The sequence below is a fragment of the Coturnix japonica genome, chromosome 3 (genome assembly GCF_054131305.1).
Source record: "Coturnix japonica strain WE chromosome 3, WE-NBRP24, whole genome shotgun sequence".
NCBI lineage: Eukaryota > Metazoa > Chordata > Aves > Galliformes > Phasianidae > Coturnix > Coturnix japonica.
In genome coordinates, this window is record NC_140665.1 from 16,314,292 (window position 1) to 16,336,018 (window position 21,727).

General features: G+C 43.6%; 3 protein-coding genes across 9 annotated transcripts; all 3 read right to left on the reverse strand.

The window, feature by feature from the left end:
- Nucleotides 1-34: 34 nt before the first annotated feature.
- Nucleotides 35-924, reverse strand: SMIM26 (small integral membrane protein 26). The gene is made up of 2 exons (XM_085542819.1): nt 747-924; nt 35-570 (listed from the first exon to the last, which is right to left on the reverse strand). Exons 1-2 carry the CDS (start codon nt 880-882, stop codon nt 392-394), a joined length of 315 nt encoding a protein of 104 aa, XP_085398945.1. The 5' UTR covers nt 883-924; the 3' UTR covers nt 35-391.
- A 321-nt stretch (nt 925-1,245) lies between these two features.
- SEC23B (SEC23 homolog B, COPII component) lies at nt 1,246-14,096 on the reverse strand. 5 transcript variants are annotated; one of them, XM_015857017.3, is made up of 19 exons: nt 13,802-14,096; nt 12,811-12,868; nt 12,124-12,210; nt 11,677-11,913; nt 11,211-11,296; nt 10,310-10,454; nt 9,603-9,761; nt 8,912-9,027; nt 7,983-8,106; nt 7,519-7,599; nt 7,198-7,287; nt 6,971-7,077; nt 6,649-6,802; nt 5,186-5,263; nt 4,782-4,943; nt 4,387-4,473; nt 2,718-2,873; nt 2,171-2,236; nt 1,246-1,495 (listed from the first exon to the last, which is right to left on the reverse strand). In XM_015857017.3, the coding sequence occupies exons 1-19, from the start codon at nt 14,020-14,022 to the stop codon at nt 1,406-1,408; spliced, it is 2,304 nt and encodes a 767-aa protein (XP_015712503.2). In that variant the 5' UTR covers nt 14,023-14,096; the 3' UTR covers nt 1,246-1,405. The 5 variants fall into 5 exon arrangements, with proteins under 5 accessions (XP_015712503.2, XP_085398933.1, XP_085398934.1 ...); XM_085542807.1 differs by lacking the exon at nt 10,310-10,454; XM_085542808.1 differs by lacking the exons at nt 9,603-9,761; nt 10,310-10,454; nt 11,211-11,296; ... (2 more) ...; nt 12,811-12,868; nt 13,802-14,096 and adding an exon at nt 8,662-8,770.
- A 1,660-nt stretch (nt 14,097-15,756) lies between these two features.
- Nucleotides 15,757-21,682, reverse strand: POLR3F (RNA polymerase III subunit F). 3 transcript variants are annotated; one of them, XR_014944500.1, is made up of 9 exons: nt 21,609-21,682; nt 21,222-21,339; nt 20,366-20,433; nt 19,308-19,375; nt 18,597-18,709; nt 17,860-18,003; nt 17,469-17,576; nt 16,739-16,926; nt 15,757-16,367 (listed from the first exon to the last, which is right to left on the reverse strand). XR_014944500.1 is itself a non-coding variant. In XM_015857019.3 (9 exons), exons 1-9 carry the CDS (start codon nt 21,662-21,664, stop codon nt 16,290-16,292), a joined length of 945 nt encoding a protein of 314 aa, XP_015712505.1. In that variant the 5' UTR covers nt 21,665-21,682; the 3' UTR covers nt 15,757-16,289. The 3 variants fall into 3 exon arrangements, 2 of the variants coding, with proteins under 2 accessions (XP_015712505.1, XP_085398940.1); XM_015857019.3 differs by having other exon boundaries at nt 16,739-16,930; XM_085542814.1 differs by having other exon boundaries at nt 16,739-16,930; nt 20,664-21,339.
- Between the last annotated feature and the right edge of the window lie 45 nt (nt 21,683-21,727).

Genomic DNA, 21,727 nt, shown 5'->3' on the forward strand with positions numbered 1-21,727 from the left:
TACACCCCAAAGATTAAACTGCATTCTTTCCCGCTTAATAATTCCTTAACGTTTTATTCTGGACCCAATCTGTTGTGGGAGCAGCTTGTGCACAGCAGCCCCTGTGCTGGGAAACCTTCACCAAACAGCTGCTGAAGCAGCTGGGCAGCACTGCAGCTCGCCAGCATCTCACAACACTGCGCTGCACCTAGTTCACATTTAATGAGTACGTGTGCAAAGAACAGCATTGATGTGAACGGACAAGAAGCCTGCGAGTTGTGCAGAGGAATTTCAGCCATGGAGCTGCTGTTCCAACAGTGCAACTGAACCTCTCCAGCCAACGGGGCGGTACCAGGCGATGGACACACGCTCAGGCTCCGCTCTGCAGCACAAGGCTCCATGTCCCGAGTGCTCAGCCCTCAGCAGGGGGCGGGCCGCTGCCGGCAGTGAAATAGGCTGTTACACGGCGGAGAAACCGCGTCAGAGGAGGCAGCTCCTTGTGGTACGTCGTTACCGTGGTCACCTGGATCCCTAGGGGTGCATTTGTAACCACCACACTTCTGGAGCGCTCTTCATCATCGCTTTTGTTCTCTAACGAGCGAAAGAAACAAAACAAAGAACTTGGCATTAAAACGAGCCATCCTTTCCTCGGGCCAACACAGCCCTCACACACCACACTCCCCCACCGTCTTCCCCTCCAAGTGCGCATGCCCGCCTCGCCAAGCCCAGCCTCCCTCCCGGGCCTAGAGGGCCTTACCGTCCCGTACCGTGCCCGCAGCCGTCCTCGGCTGTTCCGCTGTGGTAGTAGCTGTAGTGCAGCATGCCGCCCAGCATGGTCCAGCCGCCTATGGAGTACAGCAGCGCCCAGCGCGCCTTCCACACCGCCGCCCGCACCGCCCTCATGGCCTGCCGTGCGCCGGGCTGCCGCTAGGAGGGCGGGAAGATGGCGGCGGGCTGTGTGTGGGGTCGCGCATGCGCCCAAGCTGAGGGACGGAAGAGGAAGATGGCGGCACGCTGAGGCCTCGGCCTTACCAAGAGACAGGAGTGTTCTGTACTGACACAGCTCAGTGGGGACCAGCACTCAGTGTTAACGCCTTTCTTAGCCAGTTTTATTCACCACTGATTCACCCCCAGGTTGCCTAAAGCCACCACCTCAGCCCACAGATCATCACGGATTAAGCTACACCACATAAAACATACTTTGGCTCCTGATACGGTATGAGAAAAGCAGTGTAAACAACAGAGATAAAAAGGAATACAAATAAATTAGTATCTAGAAGGGTAAAGTACTAAGCTCTCCCCGTGTATTTATTTCATTTAATACTTAAAAACCTCAGTCTAAAAAGAAATGTAAATAAATCGTTCCTCTCCCATCATCACTGATATATAAGTAACGATCCCATTTGTGCTTCTGGGTTCCATCAAGTCACGCCGCACTGGATACAGCCAGCTTCTTGAGGTGGTCCATGAACACCTGCAGGCTGACATCATCAGTCAGGATTGGGGCTCCTGATTCCTGTGGATAAATTAAGGTATTAAATACTGAGCCTGAAATAGTGCTGCTGGCCCTCAGGACTAAGCAAAAGCAAATCAAATGTCAGCATGCAGCTGTTGACCTTTTCCCCTTGAAGGGCAGACTACTAGAAAAGGTGCTACTTTGTGACAAAAGCATCAACAATATCTCTCAGTGCCGCCTGCACTACTGCAGAAAAGCCTCTTCCTTCCAAGGCATTAGGAAGGTTTCTGCTCAAGCCTCTACAGAGACAAGGCAGAAAACAGTAAAAACTATAATCCATAGAAAAATCAGATCTATAGGTATCTGTATGCTAGTGGATGTCAATTATCAGGTTGAATAAGAATCTAACCTGCCTTAGAGACAAACCTATTCACACAGTTGTCTTTTAAAACGCTACAGCTACCACAGTGTCAGACAGTAATTTCATCACAGACCATTTGGAGCACAGAAATAACCTTGTTTTCTTGTATTCCAAAGCACTGTTCCAAAGATCTTCAAAGCCAACCGCATATATATTGCAAAAAGCTGTTAGATAAGAAGAGCAGGACAAATACAACCCACTCCCAGTCTGAGGCCAAATACTATGGGATAAAACAGAACAGCTACTATGCAGACAATTATTTGAATGTACATTTTATAGCATTCACAAACACAGGTGGCTCTTCCATTGCTTACCTGTCCCCATGCATAGAGGTTATTGTGGGTCTGAGAAGGATTCACTTTAGACAACAGGAATCGGGCCTATAAAGACAAAACATGGGAAAAACATTTGAGCAGTATGACATAAATGTCAGCTCCCCTAAGACTTATCTCCTCAGATACAAGACTGGTGATGTTCTCCTGCTTTTACAGGGGAAGTACTTGTTTAACTGAAGCCAGTTTCTGAGTTCAGAAATAGCTTTGTTTCATAAACAATTTCACTGGACTTAAATCTAAGAATCTGCTTACTTTTAATGGCAGTGCTCTGAAAGGATAAACATTTGGGAAAGGCTTTATCACATAGCTGTGACTCCCATGAGAAAGATAACAGTACTGCTACAACGTGTTACAGATTTACAAGTTGTTTTGAAAGAAACATGAGAAAAATCTATAAGCTCTGTACTTTTAAGAGCTAAATTACCATTGTGTTTAACTTACAGAACTGTTTACTTAGTAAAGCAAGAAAAGACAGATATTTGCTTTGCTCAACAGAGAAGGTTCTTGGAAAAACCTCCTTACTTACCTGACTGCCCCCATGTTCAGTGTGGACATAACGTGGCATTGGGAATCTGGTCTGCAAGATTTCCTGGGCATCATCCAGTGGAGCTTGCAGCAGGTGCTTGAAGTTTTCATATTCAGGCATGTCTTGGTAACCAGCTTTCTGCCACTGTGCAATAGTCTGTTCACAAGCATAGGGAAAAAATGAAGAGATAGCAGAGATGTTTACAGACTTCCCCTTTTTAATCAGCACATCTTAAGGTAACAGAACATCACGTGCATTTCTGGTTACATAGAGCAGGGCAAACACACGCTTTCACTATTCTGTCAATAGCATTGTTTAGTTTCTGTCTGTTCCTTAAGTTAAGAACATGCACTAAACACAGAATTGGGTAGCAGACTGTGCCTTACGAGAGCAAATTGTTCAAAGTGAACTTCAAGCCATTATGCTTCTGCCTGCCTCAAATTAAAAGCATAAAGCATTTATAAATCAATGACATTCCAAATCTGACATGGTGTTAAGTGGAACAGCCATTGCCTTATGCTTTTTCCAAGATCCACATGTAGTTGATAATCCCTCTATATGCTTGCAGTTCACATATTTAACATTTCCACTGTCTAATTTTACCCAGCTGATGAGTCTCTTGCTTCCCAATAGTTGAGGTAGGTAGGCACTGTTTGAAGTAACCTGGGAAGGTTTATTGTCACTATTGACTCCATCATCCAACTTCTGTTTGCATGGACCAAACAACTCACTACTCACTCTTCAGAGAGGACAAATACCACATGGAAGAATGAGGGGAGACAATAATGGAGCAGTCACAAGTTACCATGCCAAACTTGAAACGTAGCAGTCATAAAAAGTCAGTAGCTCAGTTCAAAAACAAAGAGAAGAGTTAAAACACCTCTCCAAAAAATTCACTAGCAGGAAGGTCAGACCAAATGCCAAGCTGAGTTTATTTAAATTCCTTTTGATGTCATGTTTAGGTAGAAAAAACTGCATGAAAAGTGCTCCCTAAACAAAACTGAAAAAAATAATCAAATAAAAGGGACATTTCTAGAGAAAGAAGAGAGAATCAAGCCACCTTCACCCTCTACATCGTAACTTCTTCAGAGTGTGAGATGTTTCTATCATCAAGCTGCAGCAGCTCAGTGCTCCCTTATAAAACCTGACAGGATTCCAACACAGATCTATGGGACTTTATACCAAAAAGGCACTGGAAAGCCAAAGCTTTAGATATTGATCTAAGTCTGGAGGTTCAGAAGGAGCCCACACCTCAGTACAGGAGCAGCTGTAAAGAAGATCCAGTATTTAAAAAGCAGAAGCTGGCAAAATTCATAACTGATTTCTTTCAGAGTGGCAGTATTTAAGTGTCAAAACCCAGCAACTGGTTATATATCTGACAAATCAAACTGCGGGTCTCTCTGCTCTACTTAGCTTCAGGTTTTTCTGGCCCTTTCCAGGCACAGCAAGGAAAGTTCCCCTTTGTTTCCAAGCTAACTTGATGGCTATTTCTCACAGCAGAACATATATTTAACTACTCCAGCAGGATTTTTATTCATTACAACTGGCAACATACATATGATGTCACTATGCCAGGGGTATGCTTTGCAAGTGGTTCATTTTGTACTAACAGTAGCATTGTTTGCATGCGTGGCAGGAAGAGGAGAGTTCAGAATACATCTCACCATACCTCACCAAGGTAGATAACTATCTGGAAGAAAGTATCCATCAGTAGGATTCTGTCAGGAAGAATGCTGCTGCTGTCCAGAAGCACTGGCTATGGAAAATAAAGGTCAATCGTCATTGAAAACTCAAAACAATATTAACTTTACAGTTCAGGGGAACAACTTGCTCAGCCTCGCATGTACAGAGGAGTGTCATGTCTGTCAAGGGCTACTTGACATACGAATGTTTCAGAGAGCCATATGCCTACGGAAAATATAACTTGTATTGTACATTGCCTCATTGCTAGTAATTACTTAACTAAGAAAAACTAATAGACAAGAACCTTTTTATGAACTAATGTTATCCCAACTGAATGCTCTTTACTTTGGTTTGATTCACTTCTCTCTGTTAAACACTTACCTCAGGAGGTCCATGGAATGAATAAGCATAAAGGATGGGCTGAATCATAATAAGAGACTGGGTGAGATCTTGCCTAGCAAAGTGGTGACGGTAATAAGAAGATTCATCTGGACTGTTATTGAAGACCTGCAGGAATGGCGAGCGTCGCAAATGGAACATGAACTGCACCAGAAAGATGAGTGAGAAATGTCAGTGAGCTGCCAAAGCTGCTGCACCTTGTAAACAGCAAATCCCCTGAAAACAATCTCCCATTGAACTTCCCAGAGTTCTTCACTTACCAGTTATTTGTAGCACTGCATTACAAGACCACCCAACACATTCAAAAAGCATTAATTAATGATACAAAAAGCTTTACCATCACTCACCCTTGCAAACTTTTCCCACAGTTGCAGGAAGGTTCTTACCTGGGGATACAAAGAAAATGATTCCGACAATCTGAAGGAGTTGGGATCATCCTTGTTGTACTGTCCAAATTTCTGACACTGTTGGAAGCAAAATGCAGACTTGGTTTATATCTCTCTGTGAATCAACGTCTTTTGGAATAGGTTTTGTATGTTTTTAAACAGAGCAAACAAGTCATGAACGTGGCAGCAAGAACTTAACAGGCTATTCTTATTTAAGTCAATAGCTTCTGTATCTTACAGGAATGACAATAACCACCTTATCATTTTACGCACATAAAAATCTTCCATTTTGAATCCAGATTCAAAGTTATTTAAGAATAAACAGTGCATCTAGCACCACCCATTTTTTCCCATTGAATTATCATCATACTTAATGTGTTCTGCACGCTATTAAATGCTTCTGCAGCATCTCCTACTTCCTCCTAAAGCAGCAGCAGACTAAAATTTCACTAGATGCTACACTGGAAACAAGTAGTTTGTCAAGGTTTTATGGGCTGGTTTGGCCTGGTTATGTGACTAGCAGGGTGACCTTTATCTTAATACATTTAATTTTTTGTGTTAATCAACCACAAACGAGTCCACAATCATTTCAGCACACAGTATATCCGTGTGTGTTTTGGTGCTCAAATTTTTATTTGATATTTTCCCTTTTTTCTCCAGCACCTCATGTTCCAGAACTGTTAGTGTGAAATTCACAAGTGTTCAGATTAAGACAGAACTGATTGGGATTGTGGCAATTCAGGCCTGTGAAATCTGAAGAGAGAGACAGTACGAAGGCACAGAACAATGTAACTAGCTGGGAAGTGATAACTCCCCTGAACTTTGTCCTGCTGAGATCCTATCTGAATGCTGCATCTAGTCTAAGGCTTCCTAGTTCAAGACAGACATGGATATACTGAAGCAAGGCCAGCAGATGCCAGCAAGCTGGCAAAGGAACAGGGCCCTAAAAAGCTAGGTTTGTTCAGTCTTGAATACAGTGTTACACTGTGCATAGCTACCTAATATGAAACTGAAGAAACTAGAATTCCAATTGGATATAAGAAATAATAACAGTAAATCACACTGTGATCAAATGTTGGAACAGGCTACCAAGAGAAATTCCATCCCTGGAGATCATAAAAACTCAGCTGAACAAGACCCACAGCATCTAACTGGAACATGAAACTAGCCCTGCTGAAGCAGAGTGTTGAAACCTGTAGAGGACCCTTCCCACCTGCATTGTCATTTCACTATTACTTCTTTAATCTCAAGGTTTAACTCTTTCATCACAATGGGATGCTTGCCTACCCCATCACCAGCTTACTGATCATACTCCCTTCGCAGTTATCACATACTGTAAGACCACAAACAGCACAAATGAAGCAAAAGTCAGTCTGGAAAAAGAACGGTGTTTTCATTCCAAGACATCACTTTAACTGAAAAGTGATCACTGACTGCTGCTCAGTGCACTCCATCAGTCTTACCAGTCTGATCAGCTGCCTGTCCAGCCATCGCAGCACATCAGGTCCCTCCTCAGACTCAGCTCTGTACACTCCCAGCCGCGCCATCAGCACAGCAGCTGCTTCCTGGTCAAACGCAGCTTCTATGTGCTGAAGCTGACTTTGTGCATCTGCCCAGCTAAAGGATTAGTAAAGGGTTAGTGCAAAATCTGTCACCAGCAAAACCCAATCCACATTTCTACCCCCATGCTAAATACTCCACGGCCAACAAATGCAATAACCAGCTAAAGCAATACCAGCACAGAGTTTCTGCGATTCTGCCAAAGAATCAGCATGAGGTACTCACTTTCTGGCTATGGTGGTGACACGAATACGCTTCTGTGTGCTGGAGTGTTGATACTGAGTGACAAACTGTACAGCCCCTCGGCCTCCCTGAGGTATCGGTGCATTGTGCTGCAAATTAAACAAAGAAAGCCCTCAACATAGGCTGGCTTTGCATGCTACAGAGCAAAACACTGTTACAAACAGTCGGTACATAAAAATGAAGACAAAAAAAGAAAAGCCAGGGCTGACCTGATTTACCACTTCAAAGTAAATGGCCAGAGTTGTGCAGGGATCCAGACCACAAATTTTCCACTGAGATGTTCCTCCAATTCCAAGTTCCTGCACAGAATTGAAAAGAAAACAGCCTTTTGTATTTGGCAGCAGTTAAGGCCAGCTCATGTTAAATTCTGATCAGAGACATGAGGCGATCCTTCCGTATATTTATCTTCAGGATGCGGATTAAGTTACTGATGGCAATACAGTTAGAAGACAGCTCTATGGGGTCAAGAACTCAGTCTAGCAAGCACTGCCTTTTCTCACATTCTATGTTTTTTCACATTGGAAACGTACATTTTCAGAAACACAGGGTCCTTTCACGTTCAGGGATACACACGGTCCAATAGCTCCTGCAATTTTCAGCTCCCTGGATGTCTAGAACAAGACAACAAAAATGCTTAAACAAAAAAATCAAGTTAGTCAGATGGAACACACATAGACTGAATGAGGTGCTCAGCTTCAATCAGAAGGTGAATATAAAGGGCTACCATGGAAAGCATCCTTGAGTACTCTCACAGGTCACCCCTACTGCCACAGTTGGCAGCTTTTTATTATTATTATTATTTTAACCATAAATTTAATAAAATTTCAAATAAAGAATGCCTTCCCTCACTCCAGCATGATGCTTTTTCCAAAGAAGGCACTACAGCTGACCTCAAAGATGGAGAATTTTCTACACGTAAATACCTAGTCAACTTTTCCAATCAACAGCACTTGCACTTCTAAATCAGTGCCAGTTAATTAAACTTATCTCTCACCTTCACTTCCAAATTTGCACCAAAAGCCATCCGAAATTCCCCATTGAGCCCTTTGTTGAACACCCGCTGGAAGGTCTGCTTGAAGAGAGAAGTGTTGAAGGAATCTCCCATCACCATGTGTCCTCTGAGAAGGAAAAAAAAGCCACGCAAGGGAATTGAAACAATTGAGAGCTAGAAGTATATCACCAAGGATACAAACCCCTCCAACTCTCATGCACTCAAATACAGACAAACTGTTTTAAAGCATGCCTTTGCATAGGTAGAATTTGCATCAGGGAACATATTCATGGATGCCTCCAAAGCCAAACAAGTTAGTGCTCCACCTTTGCCAGCTTGCTTTCTAAGCTATGTTTCTTGTCATCCCTTCAGCTGCCTTAAAAATGCTCCTGTTTTCACTGGTTACAAACACCTCTACCCAGAAGAGAGCTTTGCTCAGCCTACCTCCATTAAGAAAGCAAAATGAGCTGTTAAGCATGAGGAAATCTGGCCAACACAATGAAAGCATTTACCCACCATGCCTGAAGCTCTGCTATTCTGATAGCATTTCAGTCACGCACACACAACAGAGGGGATCTATGTCCCACCAGTTCTGCAAAGGATGCTTCTTGCTACCTGCCAGGGCACTTGAAGGAGACAGAAGGCATTTTTGCAAGACATGTTGCATCATGCTTTAGAATACCTTTCTCCAAAGCAGGACATTGAGTTTTCTACCAGCAGTGTTAACTCTTACGCTACTTTGAGGCTTCAGAAATGTGGACTGGGATCAGGGGAGGTTTACCATGTAACTCCTGGTAAATTCAAACCACAATTTAGAATAAAATGACACAAATCTTCCCCTTTTGCTCTCATAGAAAACTAACTGCTTTCCAAACTGTTCTCCCCCTCCAGAAATAAAAGTGCCACCTTTGTGTTTCCTGTTGCAGACATACCCAGTGAGGTTTGCACAACATTTCATCTCTAGCAGTCCAGTCTGATCCAGGGCGCAGGCATAGATGTCAATGCAGTGCCCATTGGTGGCAGTGCGATTGGCCAGAGTCTCATAGTGCTGGGGAGAACAGACAACACAAACAACATTAAGGAATATGAAGGAATATGCCTCTAAGCTGACAGGCACATTTCACACCTAATATTTTAACTATTCTTTCATATGTTAAGAGAAAACGGAGCCTTTTTAGAAATCACCAGTTCTTGGAATACAGGCTTGTTTTTTTCCCCTCTCCTACAGGAGGCAAAAGGACCTCCACTCCCCAGCAGCCAGATGAGAACACTGAAATACTTCTGAGAAGGAACACGACCATACTTGGAGAAGTAACTAACAATAAGACTCTCACCCATCCCTTGACCATTCTCATAGCTTAACACACAGAAAGGCTCATGCATTTTGTGAACATCCATGCAAATGTCTGGACATACTAATTCCATATAAAGAAAATAAGACTTCCATGACCTACAGAATGATACTGGACAGCTGCCTATATAGGTTTGGGTCATCTCCTTCCTCCCAACCCCATTCTGTATTCCAACACTTGCATTTGTATTTTGCCTTTAAGCACCCCCTGCACACACAACAAGCCTAAGCTGCTGTGTGTGTTTTCTCCCCCAGCTGACACCAGCATGTACCTTGGTGGCCTTCTTCATGAACCTCGCGTTGTCCTTCTCTATGTCATGCCAAGAACGAATGGGTGTTTTCAATTCATCTCCCACCACCATGCCTGGTCCCTGTGTTGGCGGACCACCTGTAAATAGCATTATTCTGGCTCCTGTGTTTGGAAACGTGCCCTAAAATAAAGACAAGATCTTATATTAGAACTCAGGGAGAGGACAGTGGTTTCTTTAGAGAGGAATCTGTACGTTATTCTGCAACACCATCTGGGACCTATCTCTGTTACAGGCAGGCCTGAAAAACAGCAAGACATTTCCTGACAGGCACCCTCTAGGTGAGACTCAAACTACAGCAATCATCACAACAGGAAGCAGGCAGTTTCAATTCTTTTTACTTCAACCTTAGATGACCCATGCAAAGAAACAACAGAAAGAATCACAGTACATACAATCACCTTCACATGGCAATATATGTAAGAATTAGAAACCTTTAAACACCTGCACCTTTCACACAGTTTACAGCTAAATATAAATTCCTATAGCCCACTCTACACCAGCTGGTGCTAACTCATGCCACACATCAGCACAGACAAAATATGCCACTGCATCTCAAAGTAACTGGGCTGCAAACCAATGTGCACTGAGACCTGTACATGTCTCAGCAAAGACTTCCATGTGTTTACTTTGACCAGCTCATCCCTAACAAACAGCTGCAATAAAAGTACCTCTAGCAAGCCAACTGCAATCGAAAGAGCTACTCCAGTGGAACGCAAAGGCCTCTTTCCCTGGGTCACTGGCCACGGGTCCCTTTGAAGTTCTCCAAGGAGATCTGTTAAATTCATGTCAATCTTATGTACTGGCTGCAAGAACCTGAAAAATTGAAATGTTTTCCCACTTTAAGTGTGCCCCTGTTCCTAGCACACTTTAATTACACTGGAAGACTTAACAAAAAGCAAAATGTTACATAGCACGTTCCTTTACGTCCAGACAATCCAAGCTAACAGGCAAAGTAACAGAATTGATCAAAGGAAGCCATCAGGAACTGACAAGAAAGCAAAGTCACTCACAGCACAGAAAAGGACCTTAGTGGTGATTTAGTCTACCAAAAGGTAGAGGAGCTGCCACAGGAAAAGAGGAGTGGAGAATAAAAGCAAACAACTGCATTCAACAGAGGCAAATGGGGCTTCACTGTTCAGGGGTCACTGCCTGCCCACCAATTGTTGTTTCTTGGAGTTTATTTTACTCATCCAAGCAAGGACTGTTACTCATAAACAAGGGCCCCATGAAGTCGTCAACCAAAAAGGTTCCTGCTCTAAACACATTTGACCCCTGAACAATATGCTTTCTGAAGACAGCTATGCTATACTTATCAAGAAGAAATCCAGTCTGACTAGCAATGATGTTCTTGTAACTGCAAAAACAAGACACCACAGAAGGCTAAAACACTGCCCTAGTAAATCTCACCCACTTGCATCACTTGATGCAGGACAATAACTCTGACAAGACAACACCATTTGCGTTTTGTTACAAAAGCACCTCTTGGAAAACATAGGTTTAGAAGTGTGATCCCAAAGGGTATAAAACACCCACCCTGCTCTTTGCTGATTGCGCTTCTGTAGCACTCACCTGCTCGAAATAACAGGCTGCTCTGGAGTTTGAAGAGGCCTTCCCTGTTGAATAGGGACAGCCGGCCTTGAAAGACCAAGCATATCCTACAGAAAAGAAGAAAAGGAGGCAGAGGAGACTTCATAATCAAGCACTACACACTGTTTGCTTTCAAGCAATATAGTCTAAAGCCCATAACCTTGTAGCATTAAAGAAATTAAAAACTGAAATAATCAATGTTTGCACTCTCATTAGGAAAACATTAATGACTCCACTATGTGAGATATAAAAAACTACCACGTGCATGTTTTTAAAGAACTTAAAGCAGCAAAAAGACAGGAGAGGTGTTGGGAGTGAAATAGCATAAAAATAATTAAGAGCACTGAACCTCCTTTCCTCCCCAAAAGCCTGGTGCTTGAAATAGCAGCGGTGGTTGCAACACAGCTAAGAGGAACAAGCCACTGGCCTAACAGATGGCAGGACATACCTGTATCTGCTTAGCTGTCAGGTCCTTAGTGCCTCTAAACACGTAGCTCTTAGAAATCCCTTCACAGCTCAGCTCGTGAACCTGGATCATTCTGCCAAATGTGATGAGCCCCACTAGAGCGTCAGCAGGCAGCAGACTTAGGGACATCTGGAGGGACTCCTTCAGCGCCTGCAAGTCCTCCTCTTCCAAGCACGTGTCGACTACATACAGGAAGATCAATGGAGTCTGTGGGCCTCGCTAATGTGGAGAGAGATGGATTTACTAGGCTTGTACATAGGCTGTCTGACACTTTGCCCAATGACTCCAGAAAAAGAATAAAATGAGCCCTATCTGAAGCATTTAACATGAGTGCTACTTATTTCCATTATCTTAAGTACAACAAATGCATACAAAAGATAACAAAGAATACAATTTTGGAGACCACAAACTTGCCTATGTATGATTTACCTGCACTATATATTCGATTGTTGAAAACTGAGGCATAAGTTCAGCTGGTTGGTTGACTTCAGATATGCCTGCATATGCTGGAGGGAACTGAAAAACAGGACCAAGAATTAGGACAAGTTACAGGGCAGAAATGTGGGGCTCTCCTCTGCAGTACAGAGGCTGCCCTGCTTATGATGTGTTTATTCAGTTCTTTACTTACTACCAACTGTACCAACCTGGTTAACTCATCAGAGCCCTGTACAGCTGCTTTGCTAAGCACGTATGACAGTGGCCAGCACTACCAACAGTTAATCAACCCAGTGTAAGTTAATAACAGGACTCAAGCAGTAACCACAACAACCAAAACTTGCTTAGCCACGTGACTGTTTCTGATAGTAAAAGTCTACCCGAATCTAATAAACTTCATACTTGGCAAGAACAGTAAAAGTCACATACCAAAAACCACATTGGAAGCACATGTGATAAAATGGCTTTTTATCTATTTTCCATGTTCTTTGTGCTATTAAAATCACTAGCAAAACAGACCCATTAGCAAGTACTCTGGCCCGGGTTCAACAAGAGAAAAGTCCACAATATGAAATCTAGACAAGCAGAATTTCTGTTTCTTTTAGCACCCTTTGCACAGTGAGATCATCAATAAAATACCCTCTGAAAAGAAAAAAAATGCTGATTGTTCTTTCAACGTACCTGATTTCTCTGAAAGCAGAAATTACAGGCCCAGAGCTTGGCCCGATAGTCAACTTGGCTGCAAAGGAAAGGTGAGGTGTTAGTATAAGAACAGGAACAATTTCATGACCCGGCTTTATAGATGTCTGTGCTGATGAAGAGGAAACAAAATACCAGACACTTCAACTCGACGGATAGTTTTTGGGATTCAGAATCTTGTTCCAATACCAGAAAGCCTGTTAGCTCATTTAATCCTGCTGTTTCCAGGCTTGTTAGCGTGAGGGATCACCAACAGACTGTCAAAGCTTCGGATGCAGTAAGCAAACATTTGCATCTAATCACTCTTTTACTATGCTGAGGCTTATCTCAGTCACCTCACTGTTTGTACAGTTGCAGCACACAAGTACTGCAGTCATAGAGCTGCAGAAGCCATTCACTCACATCCTGTACCAACACAGAACAAATTAGCTGCTCTCTGCCTCAAGGAGTTTCCTCTCCTCAGCCCATTACGACACACTACGTTGACTGCTAGTGCAATGAAGCCTGCCCTTATTCTTCCTTCATGGGTCTGACCTCTTCCTACTTCCTCTTTCTAGCTTTTCTGTTTTCTTTGCAGCCCAAAGCAATGCTCCAAGGAAGTACATTAGTAACATGACTCTGTGACAAAGATTATCCCTCTTACTTTCCCAGCACAACTCCAAAGAAAACCAATACTCATACTGGAGCTGGCCTGTAAGCAAGGGGACGTATAGAAAGCATGAAATCAAGTGAACACCACAGCCCAGAGGATAACACCAGCATAAACAGCATCTTTAAGTTCCACCATTCACCATAACACTCTCTAGAATGATAACAGGATTGCTCACGTCCCTATTATTTCCAGCCTAACAGCCTCCCTGATGACACACCTCTCTTCTCAGGCTCAGGCAGCTCCTGCTGGCCGCACTATTGCTGATACAAGTCACACAAACCAGCCGCTCCCCACCTTCCCCGACCCCTCAGAGTCACGTACCATAGCGGGTTGAGCACGGCCTTGCATGTGTTCCTGCTGCACAGCACGGGCTCGTACTGCACGGGCGGCAGGTCGGGGCGCTCCCTTAGCGGGGTGAGCAGGCAGGCGAGCGGCACCACCATCCTCGTAGCCTCCAGCCTGCTGGACGGCCACACGTTCCAGCTGAAGCGCACGCCGTCGCGCTCCTCATTCTGCTGAATGAACTCCAAGTAGGTCGCCATGGGGCTGCAGCAGCTCAGCGCCGTTCACCTCACGACACCCACCCCCGCCCGCACAGCCGCCGCTCTCTCCCGTCAGGCCCAGCAAGGCCAGCTCAGCGCTAGCGGGCTGCCCTCACACAAGATGGCGGCACCTGCACGACCCGCCCTCCTCCGCCATCTTAGTTAAAGGCAGCCCGCCCTCAGTCCCAGCACAGCCGTACCTCAGTGAGGCAGAAGATGGCGCTCACACAGCGCCTGCTGAATAACCACTGCTCTATGGTACGACTGAGAGGTGTAAGCACACTAAACTGAAAAAAAACAGAAAAAAGGGGAAATCCAAACAGCCAATCAACCACAGTTTGCACTATCAAAGCTTGAAGTTTGCCATTAACGTCTTAAACTTTGTAGCCAATCAACCACAGTTTCCACTATCAAAGCTTGAAGTTTGCCATTAACGTCTTAAACTTTGGACTGAAGAGGCTAGGCATGTTAAACAGTACCTGTGAGCTGTGCTTTCCATTAACAGTACAGCCTGACGCTGCACTTAGTGCTTCTGGAAACATCAAACATTGACATTTCATAGCACAGTGTAAAGGGGACGGCTTTGCCAGGTAGAAAACTGAAGAAAGTCAGGAAGGAAAAAATAACAGCCCTCTGTTATTGTAGATGGTGGAGAGGTGACTGTACCATACATGCACATTTTCATTGATGAAAATGAGCTGACTTTTCAAGATGTTGCTTGATTTCATGACAAGGAAGAGGCGATGTAATTAATTTCCCTGTTAGTACAAAAGCCTGTTTACTTCCAAAGCAGGATTTGAACACATATTTTCAAAGACAGTATCACATCTCTAATGCTGCCAGGTAACAATAGCTAGAAAGCTGTATCTAGTTGCCTCAAATAGATCTGCATTCCAGCATGTCTTTGGCCACTATGAAAGGGCAATAGGGTTACAAAACACAGTTAATACATTATTGCCAATTCATGAGTCCAGACATGCACAGAGAAGGAGCACGAGAGGCTATGCTCAAAAGAAACAATTTTGCCTCCTTTAGATATAGTGTGACCAGCAGGAGCAGAGAGGTAGTCATCCGTGTGTACCCAGCACTGGTGAGGCCACACCTCGTGTACTGTGTTCAGTTTTAGAATTTAGGTTTAGATTACACATAAGGAAACACTTTTCCAGTGGTCAGGCACTGGAATGGCTGCCCAGGGAGGTGGTGGAGTCACCATCCCTGGCAGTGTTCAAGAGGCGCCTGGATGAGGAGCTGCAAGATCTGGTTTAGTGGCTTGTGGTAGCAACAGTAATGGGTTGGACCAGATGATCTTGTGGGTCCTTTCCAGCTTTGTGATTCTATGATTCTGTGATTCTCAGAAATCTGCTCTATGTGACAGGAAGATAAGAGCGTGCTTTTTGATGGTATGCCAGTATCATGCCTTCAATCACAATCCGTATTTATGTACAAACTGCTATCACTGGTGCTTTCTGTAACCCTCAGGGCACCGAAACAGCCTACACAAATTTTCACTGTACCTGTATAACCAGGACAGAAGAGCTGTTTCTCGTTTGGAAAACACATCTTCACAGAATACCTACATTCTGAATTTCAGCTGACATTGATGTGCACGACGCAGCTGCCAGAACACAGAAGCACAGATCAGATAATCAGATCACAGTAGCTGTCCAACAGAAAATGCAACAGAAACATCACCAGACTCTGACAGCAGTGGAGTAAATGAAGCACCAAAATAGATATGAAAAAAAATCAAATACAGTTTTAATCATAGATCATAGCAGGTAAGAACGATGGTAAAGAATCATCAATTCCTATTTTACATAGGGAAGAAAGTGTCAGCTTTAGGTCTTAAGCTCCCACCAGCACTCTAAGTCTGAAAGCAAAGTTTAGGATCTCATTCTTGACAATGCTTCTTAGCAAGTTCTTCTGATCAGCTGATGACTTATTTTCCTTCGAAGTAAGCGTCTGTTGAGTATTCAACACAATCCTTGAATGCAATGCCTCACCACACAGCTGTTCTGTTGTGCTTCTCAAGTCAGGCACTTACATTTTGTACAAGATGGGAACTACGTTCAGCCTTGATCTTCAATGCTTGTTTGATTTTCAGTCCACTTACAGGACTGCTCACACAGCTGATGTGCTGCAGCTTTATGTTTACTTAAAAAGAAAAAAAGCCAGAGGAACTTCACATCTTGAAGTAGCTCACAACAAGAAGCTGCTTTGTCATCTTAGCTGTGAAGAACGAATCGAGTTTACAGTTTTCTTTCACCTTAAAACTCCAGCCATTCTGTCATATAAATACAGTTAGATGGAGAAATCTCACCACCTTCATGGCAATCATCAAAAACCTAGGGAAGAAAGAAAGACCTGTGTCAGACCTGTGTAACTGTACGCAGCGAGCATGAGTTAACTAGAAGTAGCAGAGCCTCATGTTTCCTTTTCCTTTCTAAGTAGAAAAACAGTAGTCTAGCTGAGAACAAAGTCGAGGAAGTTCAGTGCCAGTTTGGAGTAAGAGCAACGTGAGCACAACAAAGCAAAACAGAACCCGCTGTAATAAATGATGCAACATAATGTTCATGAGCATCATGAGCACACTTGGCTTAGAAACCCACAAGAATCACTCACAGACATAACCTTCATTTGCACCAGTTGACCATTTGAAGGACTGCATCCAAAATGTGCATGTACCACCTATTCATGTAAAGAATTTGTTACTTACTGGACAGAGTCCGCAGGGTGTCCTGACTAATCCAGTGGGTTGTATGAGAGGACTGACAGCTCTGTACAACTTCATCTGTCCATCCACACTGCCGACCGTCCCTTCCTTTGCAGCAATAATAGTCATCTCCACTTTTCCATCGTATATTAGTGTATTTAAAATGGTTTCAATGTCTTCCATTGACAATTCTACCTAAGGAACAATTTGTAAAATAAATATAGGAAAGACGTTTGCCACTAAGTACATGAGGAAACAAGAGCAAACCCCCACGAGTAACAGACATTTCCAGGAGCCCTTCTAACTTGTCCCACATTACAGGTACAGCTCTTAACTGGGCACTTGATAGGGTTGTGTAGATACAGAAAGAAAAGTCCCAAGACTTTTTGGACTACATTAACCTTTACTAGCGCAAAAGAATTTTCCTATGCACCTCAAGTGTCTATATTATCTCAGCACGATATATTTCTTGTCCTACAACAAAACAGTTGTGGAAGAAAAGGACAAGAGTACTGAAGCCTGTTGGTAGTGACCAACAATGGCCCACGCATACAGACTATCCTGGAATCCCATACAGCACCACTGGCAATCCTCAAAAAGCAACAAAGCAACAAAGTCCACCTCCACTGCAGTAACTGCAGGGAACTAGAGCACTCACCAAACTTGCACGACCCAATTCCTGCAGCTAATCATGTACTGACAATTCTGAGCAGAAAGATGAATTGATGCTGACCTTACTGATACCCAGCTCACAGATGTATTTCCACACCTCATGGGAGGAGGCAAATGAGCTGTTCCTCTGTATCACAGGGTTCTGTTTGCTCTCTCGAGCCGCTTCTGCCTGAGGAAGAAAACCACAAAGACAAGTTGCAGTCAGCACTCAGTGACAGAGCTTTCTTCACAGCTCAGTTTAGGGCAGAGTGCAAAGTGCTGTTTTGTAAACCATTTCTGAGATGTCACTGCAGTTTGGAGAAGGAAGGATCCACTCACTGCAAAGGTTACAAAAAAGTGTAACACTCACAGGAAGTACCATGGAAAACTGAAGCCTTGTCTGTCATTGGCTTTAGAAATAAAAGAATTATTTGCAAATACAAATGAAGGATCAGTTTAGTAGTGGCACTTACCTTACTCTGTAGAAATTTAAAACACTGCTGATTTAACACCTCCACAAATTCAGACTCAAAGTCCTGGTCACTGTACCAGGCCCCACCGGTCACCGATCGGTCAGGCTGCAGGTTATACAGCATATACACCTTCTTCTTGGATGCCTGGTAGAGAAAGCATACGGCTATGAATAGATGAAAGTAAAATCTAAGGCACAGTAATGATAACTTGAGTCAGCTGGATTGATGTGTACAGCTCCTAGATAAGATGGACACACATTGCTAGTATGCAACAAGCCCTGAGCTAGAAACCAGGAGAGTGCCCAAATAATATGCACATGCCAATGATTTGTAATGAAGCAGGTAAGGCAGAGCAGGATGCTGCATAAGTATTACAACAGAATAACAAAAGTACTGAAAAAAATAAGCCCTACTCTCGCATGTGGACTATTTGTACGTAAGATATAACAGCAGTATGAATGGTAATAGAACAGTATATTAATGGCGGTGTATTTATTACTTATATTATTAATTTGTTTGCTATAGTATGTTTATTACTTATCAAACATGACAGCCTCTTGGATCTGGTACAGCTCAAACATACATTGTAAATGTTAAGAGTAAAATGTTGGTCCACATGCAGTGACAAAGCTGGAGGCAGAACAAGGTTTCTCTGCTCCCTGTTCCACGTTCAAACATGTACAGCATGTAGCAAACATTTGGAAATGTTAAAAAGCAACAAGTCAAAAATTACTCACTGCCACAGATTTCACTGCTTTAATTAGTTTCTTGCTTTCCAAGTTTTTCAATATCTTGTTGATCTCCGTTAAAGGCAAATTACTTTTGTATCTGATGTCCCTGCTCCAAATACCTGTTTAAGAAGCACAGAAATGAACAGAAATTAATTGAGAGAAGCAGGTATTTGTTTCTGTAAGGATTAACAAGCCAAAAGTCATAATGTTGCCTGCCAGCCAAAGGCTGCATCTCCAATCCTACCACCCTCAGCAAAAGGGAGGGAATGGGAAAAAGAGGATGAAATAAAAATCAACTGACAAAGCAGAAGAAAAACCTCACAGCACAGTCACCATCTGTATCTCTGGGAGCTCTTACATGTACACAACATTTGGCCTCACAGGAGATCCAGGAGACACAGAATTTTGTTTTTAAAGTGATGAGTATTTTGTATAGATTCCCCAGTTTCACAGTCCCATCAATAAGCCATAATTCATATTCTGAAACTTCATATTTTGAAAGAGGTCCCAAAAGGTCAGACCAGATAATTTGTTATTTTAATAGAGAAATATGTCTTCCTCTGTTTTTAATAAGTGGCACGTGGAACATTAGCTACAGACTTAGGCGTGCTCTATATCTGATATCTGCATTGCCTGGACAAGAATTTAAACGTTTGGACAGGAAAAGTTCCACAAACAAAGCTATTACGATTCACCATTATTATTTATTTAAACTACCTTTGTTGCCTGCATCTTCTATGATTTGGTAAACCAGCTTCTCTTGATTGTCAGAGCCTTTCATTTTACTGTGGAGTAGAAGAGACAACGGGATTTTTTGGGGTAAGTTTGAAGTTTGAAAGAGGGTGGATTTATTTTAAACCGAAAACAAATACTATGAACAAAAACCACAACACACAAAGGGAAAAAGAAGCCCCACACAATAAACCAGCCAGTGGCAAATAAAATACATGACACCAAACCTCTGTGGATCATTCTGCGATTGCCAGTGAAAAGCCACAGTAAAGAGAAAACAGCACAGTTGAAAAAAAAAATAATATTAGTCATTAAAAATGAGGGTAAGCAGGAAACACTCAACTTCTCTTAACAAAGAGAAGTTTGGAGTCACATATTAACACAACTGCATAAGGTCAAACACTCAGCACATAATTCAGGACCAACTGTCGCAACAAGGGGACAGCAGAGGCTCTACAACGTGCCTTCTCACTGGTCTCAGAAAGCCTCAGCTTAGAAGGTTTTTTTCTAATGCAGTGGAAAGAGAAGTTGAGATGCCTGCATGGAAGATAATTTTGAAGGACGTTTCTTTCTAGAAGTAAATCCAGGCATCTCCTACTCAGCTCCACACAGACATCGCAAAACACGACTTTATTGAAGGCATGTTTTAATAAATCAAATAAAAGAGCACGAACAGCAGATCAAGCGGCCTTCTGGAACTGCTGTAAGTGCTGGAAAAGACCACAGAACGATACTCATAGATGGTATGGCCAAGCTTCAGCTGGCTTTCATCTGAGCATTCGCATCTGCTCATAGAGATCACTTTGCCAGATGAAGAATTCCACTAGTAAGCTACAGCTGGAGCCCCATGGGAGAGTCTGTGCAGCAGGAATCATACAACAGTTGACAGAATTGGCTCAGGGGGGTTAAGCGTATCAAGCAAGTAAATTCTGTAATATCTTTGTTACAGAGCCCACGTTAAATTCCTTACTGTATTCTCAGCAACGCCGCACATCAGCTGCAGAACCACATTCAGATATTGATTGCGTAAGCACAAGGCTCACCTTGCATTTTGAGACTCTTTGATTCTATACAGGAGACCTGTGCTGCTCCTGAGAAGGTCCAGTTGCCCCTGTGGGAAACAGGCACAGCACATTAACTTTCCTTCTAACAGCTTGTTTTCAGAACACGGCAAGAAAATCTCCTTAACTTGTAAAGAAAATAAATGTACTTTGTATCAGCTGAATACAGAAAAGGGAAAAACAACATTTCTAACTGCTAGACACAACAATAACCCTGAGGATATTATTCTTCCCCTCTGACCATGCATTTATCATTAGCTGTCAGAAATAACAAACACACCTCCAGCCTCTTCCCACAACACTGGTGCACTTCCCGTTGTTTCTCCTAACGTTCACCTTGCACAATGTGGGACATGGAGCTCTTGTATACTTCCCACCAAAGGGCTCGTTCACGTGAGCATCCAGATATGAAGTGAGAGCTCTGCTGGACAGGAACACTGAACAATTCCACAAGTGGAAGAGATGAGGGCTCTTATTTTGTTGGTTATGTTCTCAGTTCTGTAGATAACTGGAAAAGTGTCAGCCGGGTTTGAGGATGCCTCACGGAGGCCGCTCACTCACACAGCAGGTGTTAACTTTATCTTACAGAATGGAAACTACATTTTGAGGTATGTTTTAATAGGTGATGGTGACCGTTATAAGTGGTCGTGGTGGTCACAAGTGGTTACGAGAACCAAATTTAAGCTGCAAAAACTGCCAGTTCTGGCAAATGACACTAAATCCAAGATGAACTTCCCAGCCCTGCCCAGCTGGGTGCCACCACGCAGCCATTGACATCAGCCCATTGACATCGAGAGCCTCAGGATGAAGCAGCTCGAAGGGGTGGGGAACGTCGTACCATGGAGAGCAGCCTGTTGATGGCCATGGCTCGCTGCTGGGCCTCCATGTGCGGCATGTCATTCTGGATCACCTGGTCTGTGATGCCGTGAGGGAACTGCTGGCACAGCTCAATGATCCTGGGGGAGGAATGAGGCGGTTTATGAACCAAAGGCCGTTGTGCACAAAACCAGCCACCTGAAAGGCCATCAGAGCAGGGACGGAAAGGAAAGAGCAGCTCAGGAAGAACCACTTCTCAGCTCTTTCTGACAGCGCTGCTGCTCCACTTCACTTTTAGGCTGCTCTCAACATCAACGCACCGGGACCCACCAGGACCCACCGCTGCCCGCCTCCCCAGCACCACGAAGCCTCTCCCGCTGATTTCGGGCCAGGGCCCGTCCCAACGCACCTGCTCTCGATGTCCACGGGGTCGGGCACCTCCGGCTTCACCTTCACCTCCGCCATGGCGGCGGACCGGGCTGCGCGGGGAGATGCCGTCACCAGGAGCGGAGGGGATCGGTTACTGAG

Bases quoted from the DNA above. Each gene is read 5' to 3' on its own strand.
- SMIM26 (XM_085542819.1), bottom strand. From the start codon at position 882: ATGAGGGCGGTGCGGGCGGCGGTGTGGAAGGCGCGCTGGGCGCTGCTG. The intron at 571-746 runs GTACGGGACGGT...TTCGCTCGTTAG, and splicing joins CGAGGACGGCTGCGGGCACG to AGAACAAAAGCGATGATGAA.
- SEC23B (XM_015857017.3), bottom strand. From the start codon at position 14,022: ATGGCGACCTACTTGGAGTTCATTCAGCAGAATGAGGAGCGCGACGGC. The intron at 9,028-9,602 runs GTACATGCTGGT...TGTTCTCCCCAG, and splicing joins TCATGAAGAAGGCCACCAAG to CACTATGAGACTCTGGCCAA. The intron at 4,474-4,781 runs GTAAGTGTTTAA...TATTTTCCATAG, and splicing joins CATTCCATGGACCTCCTGAG to CCAGTGCTTCTGGACAGCAG.
- POLR3F (XM_015857019.3), bottom strand. From the start codon at position 21,664: ATGGCGGAGGTGAAGGTGAAGCCGGAGGTGCCCGACCCCGTGGACATC. The intron at 19,376-20,365 runs GTGAGCCTTGTG...TCTACTCCACAG, and splicing joins AAAGAGTCTCAAAATGCAAG to TAAAATGAAAGGCTCTGACA. The intron at 16,368-16,738 runs GTAAGTAACAAA...TTTCTTCCCTAG, and splicing joins CACCCTGCGGACTCTGTCCA to GTTTTTGATGATTGCCATGA.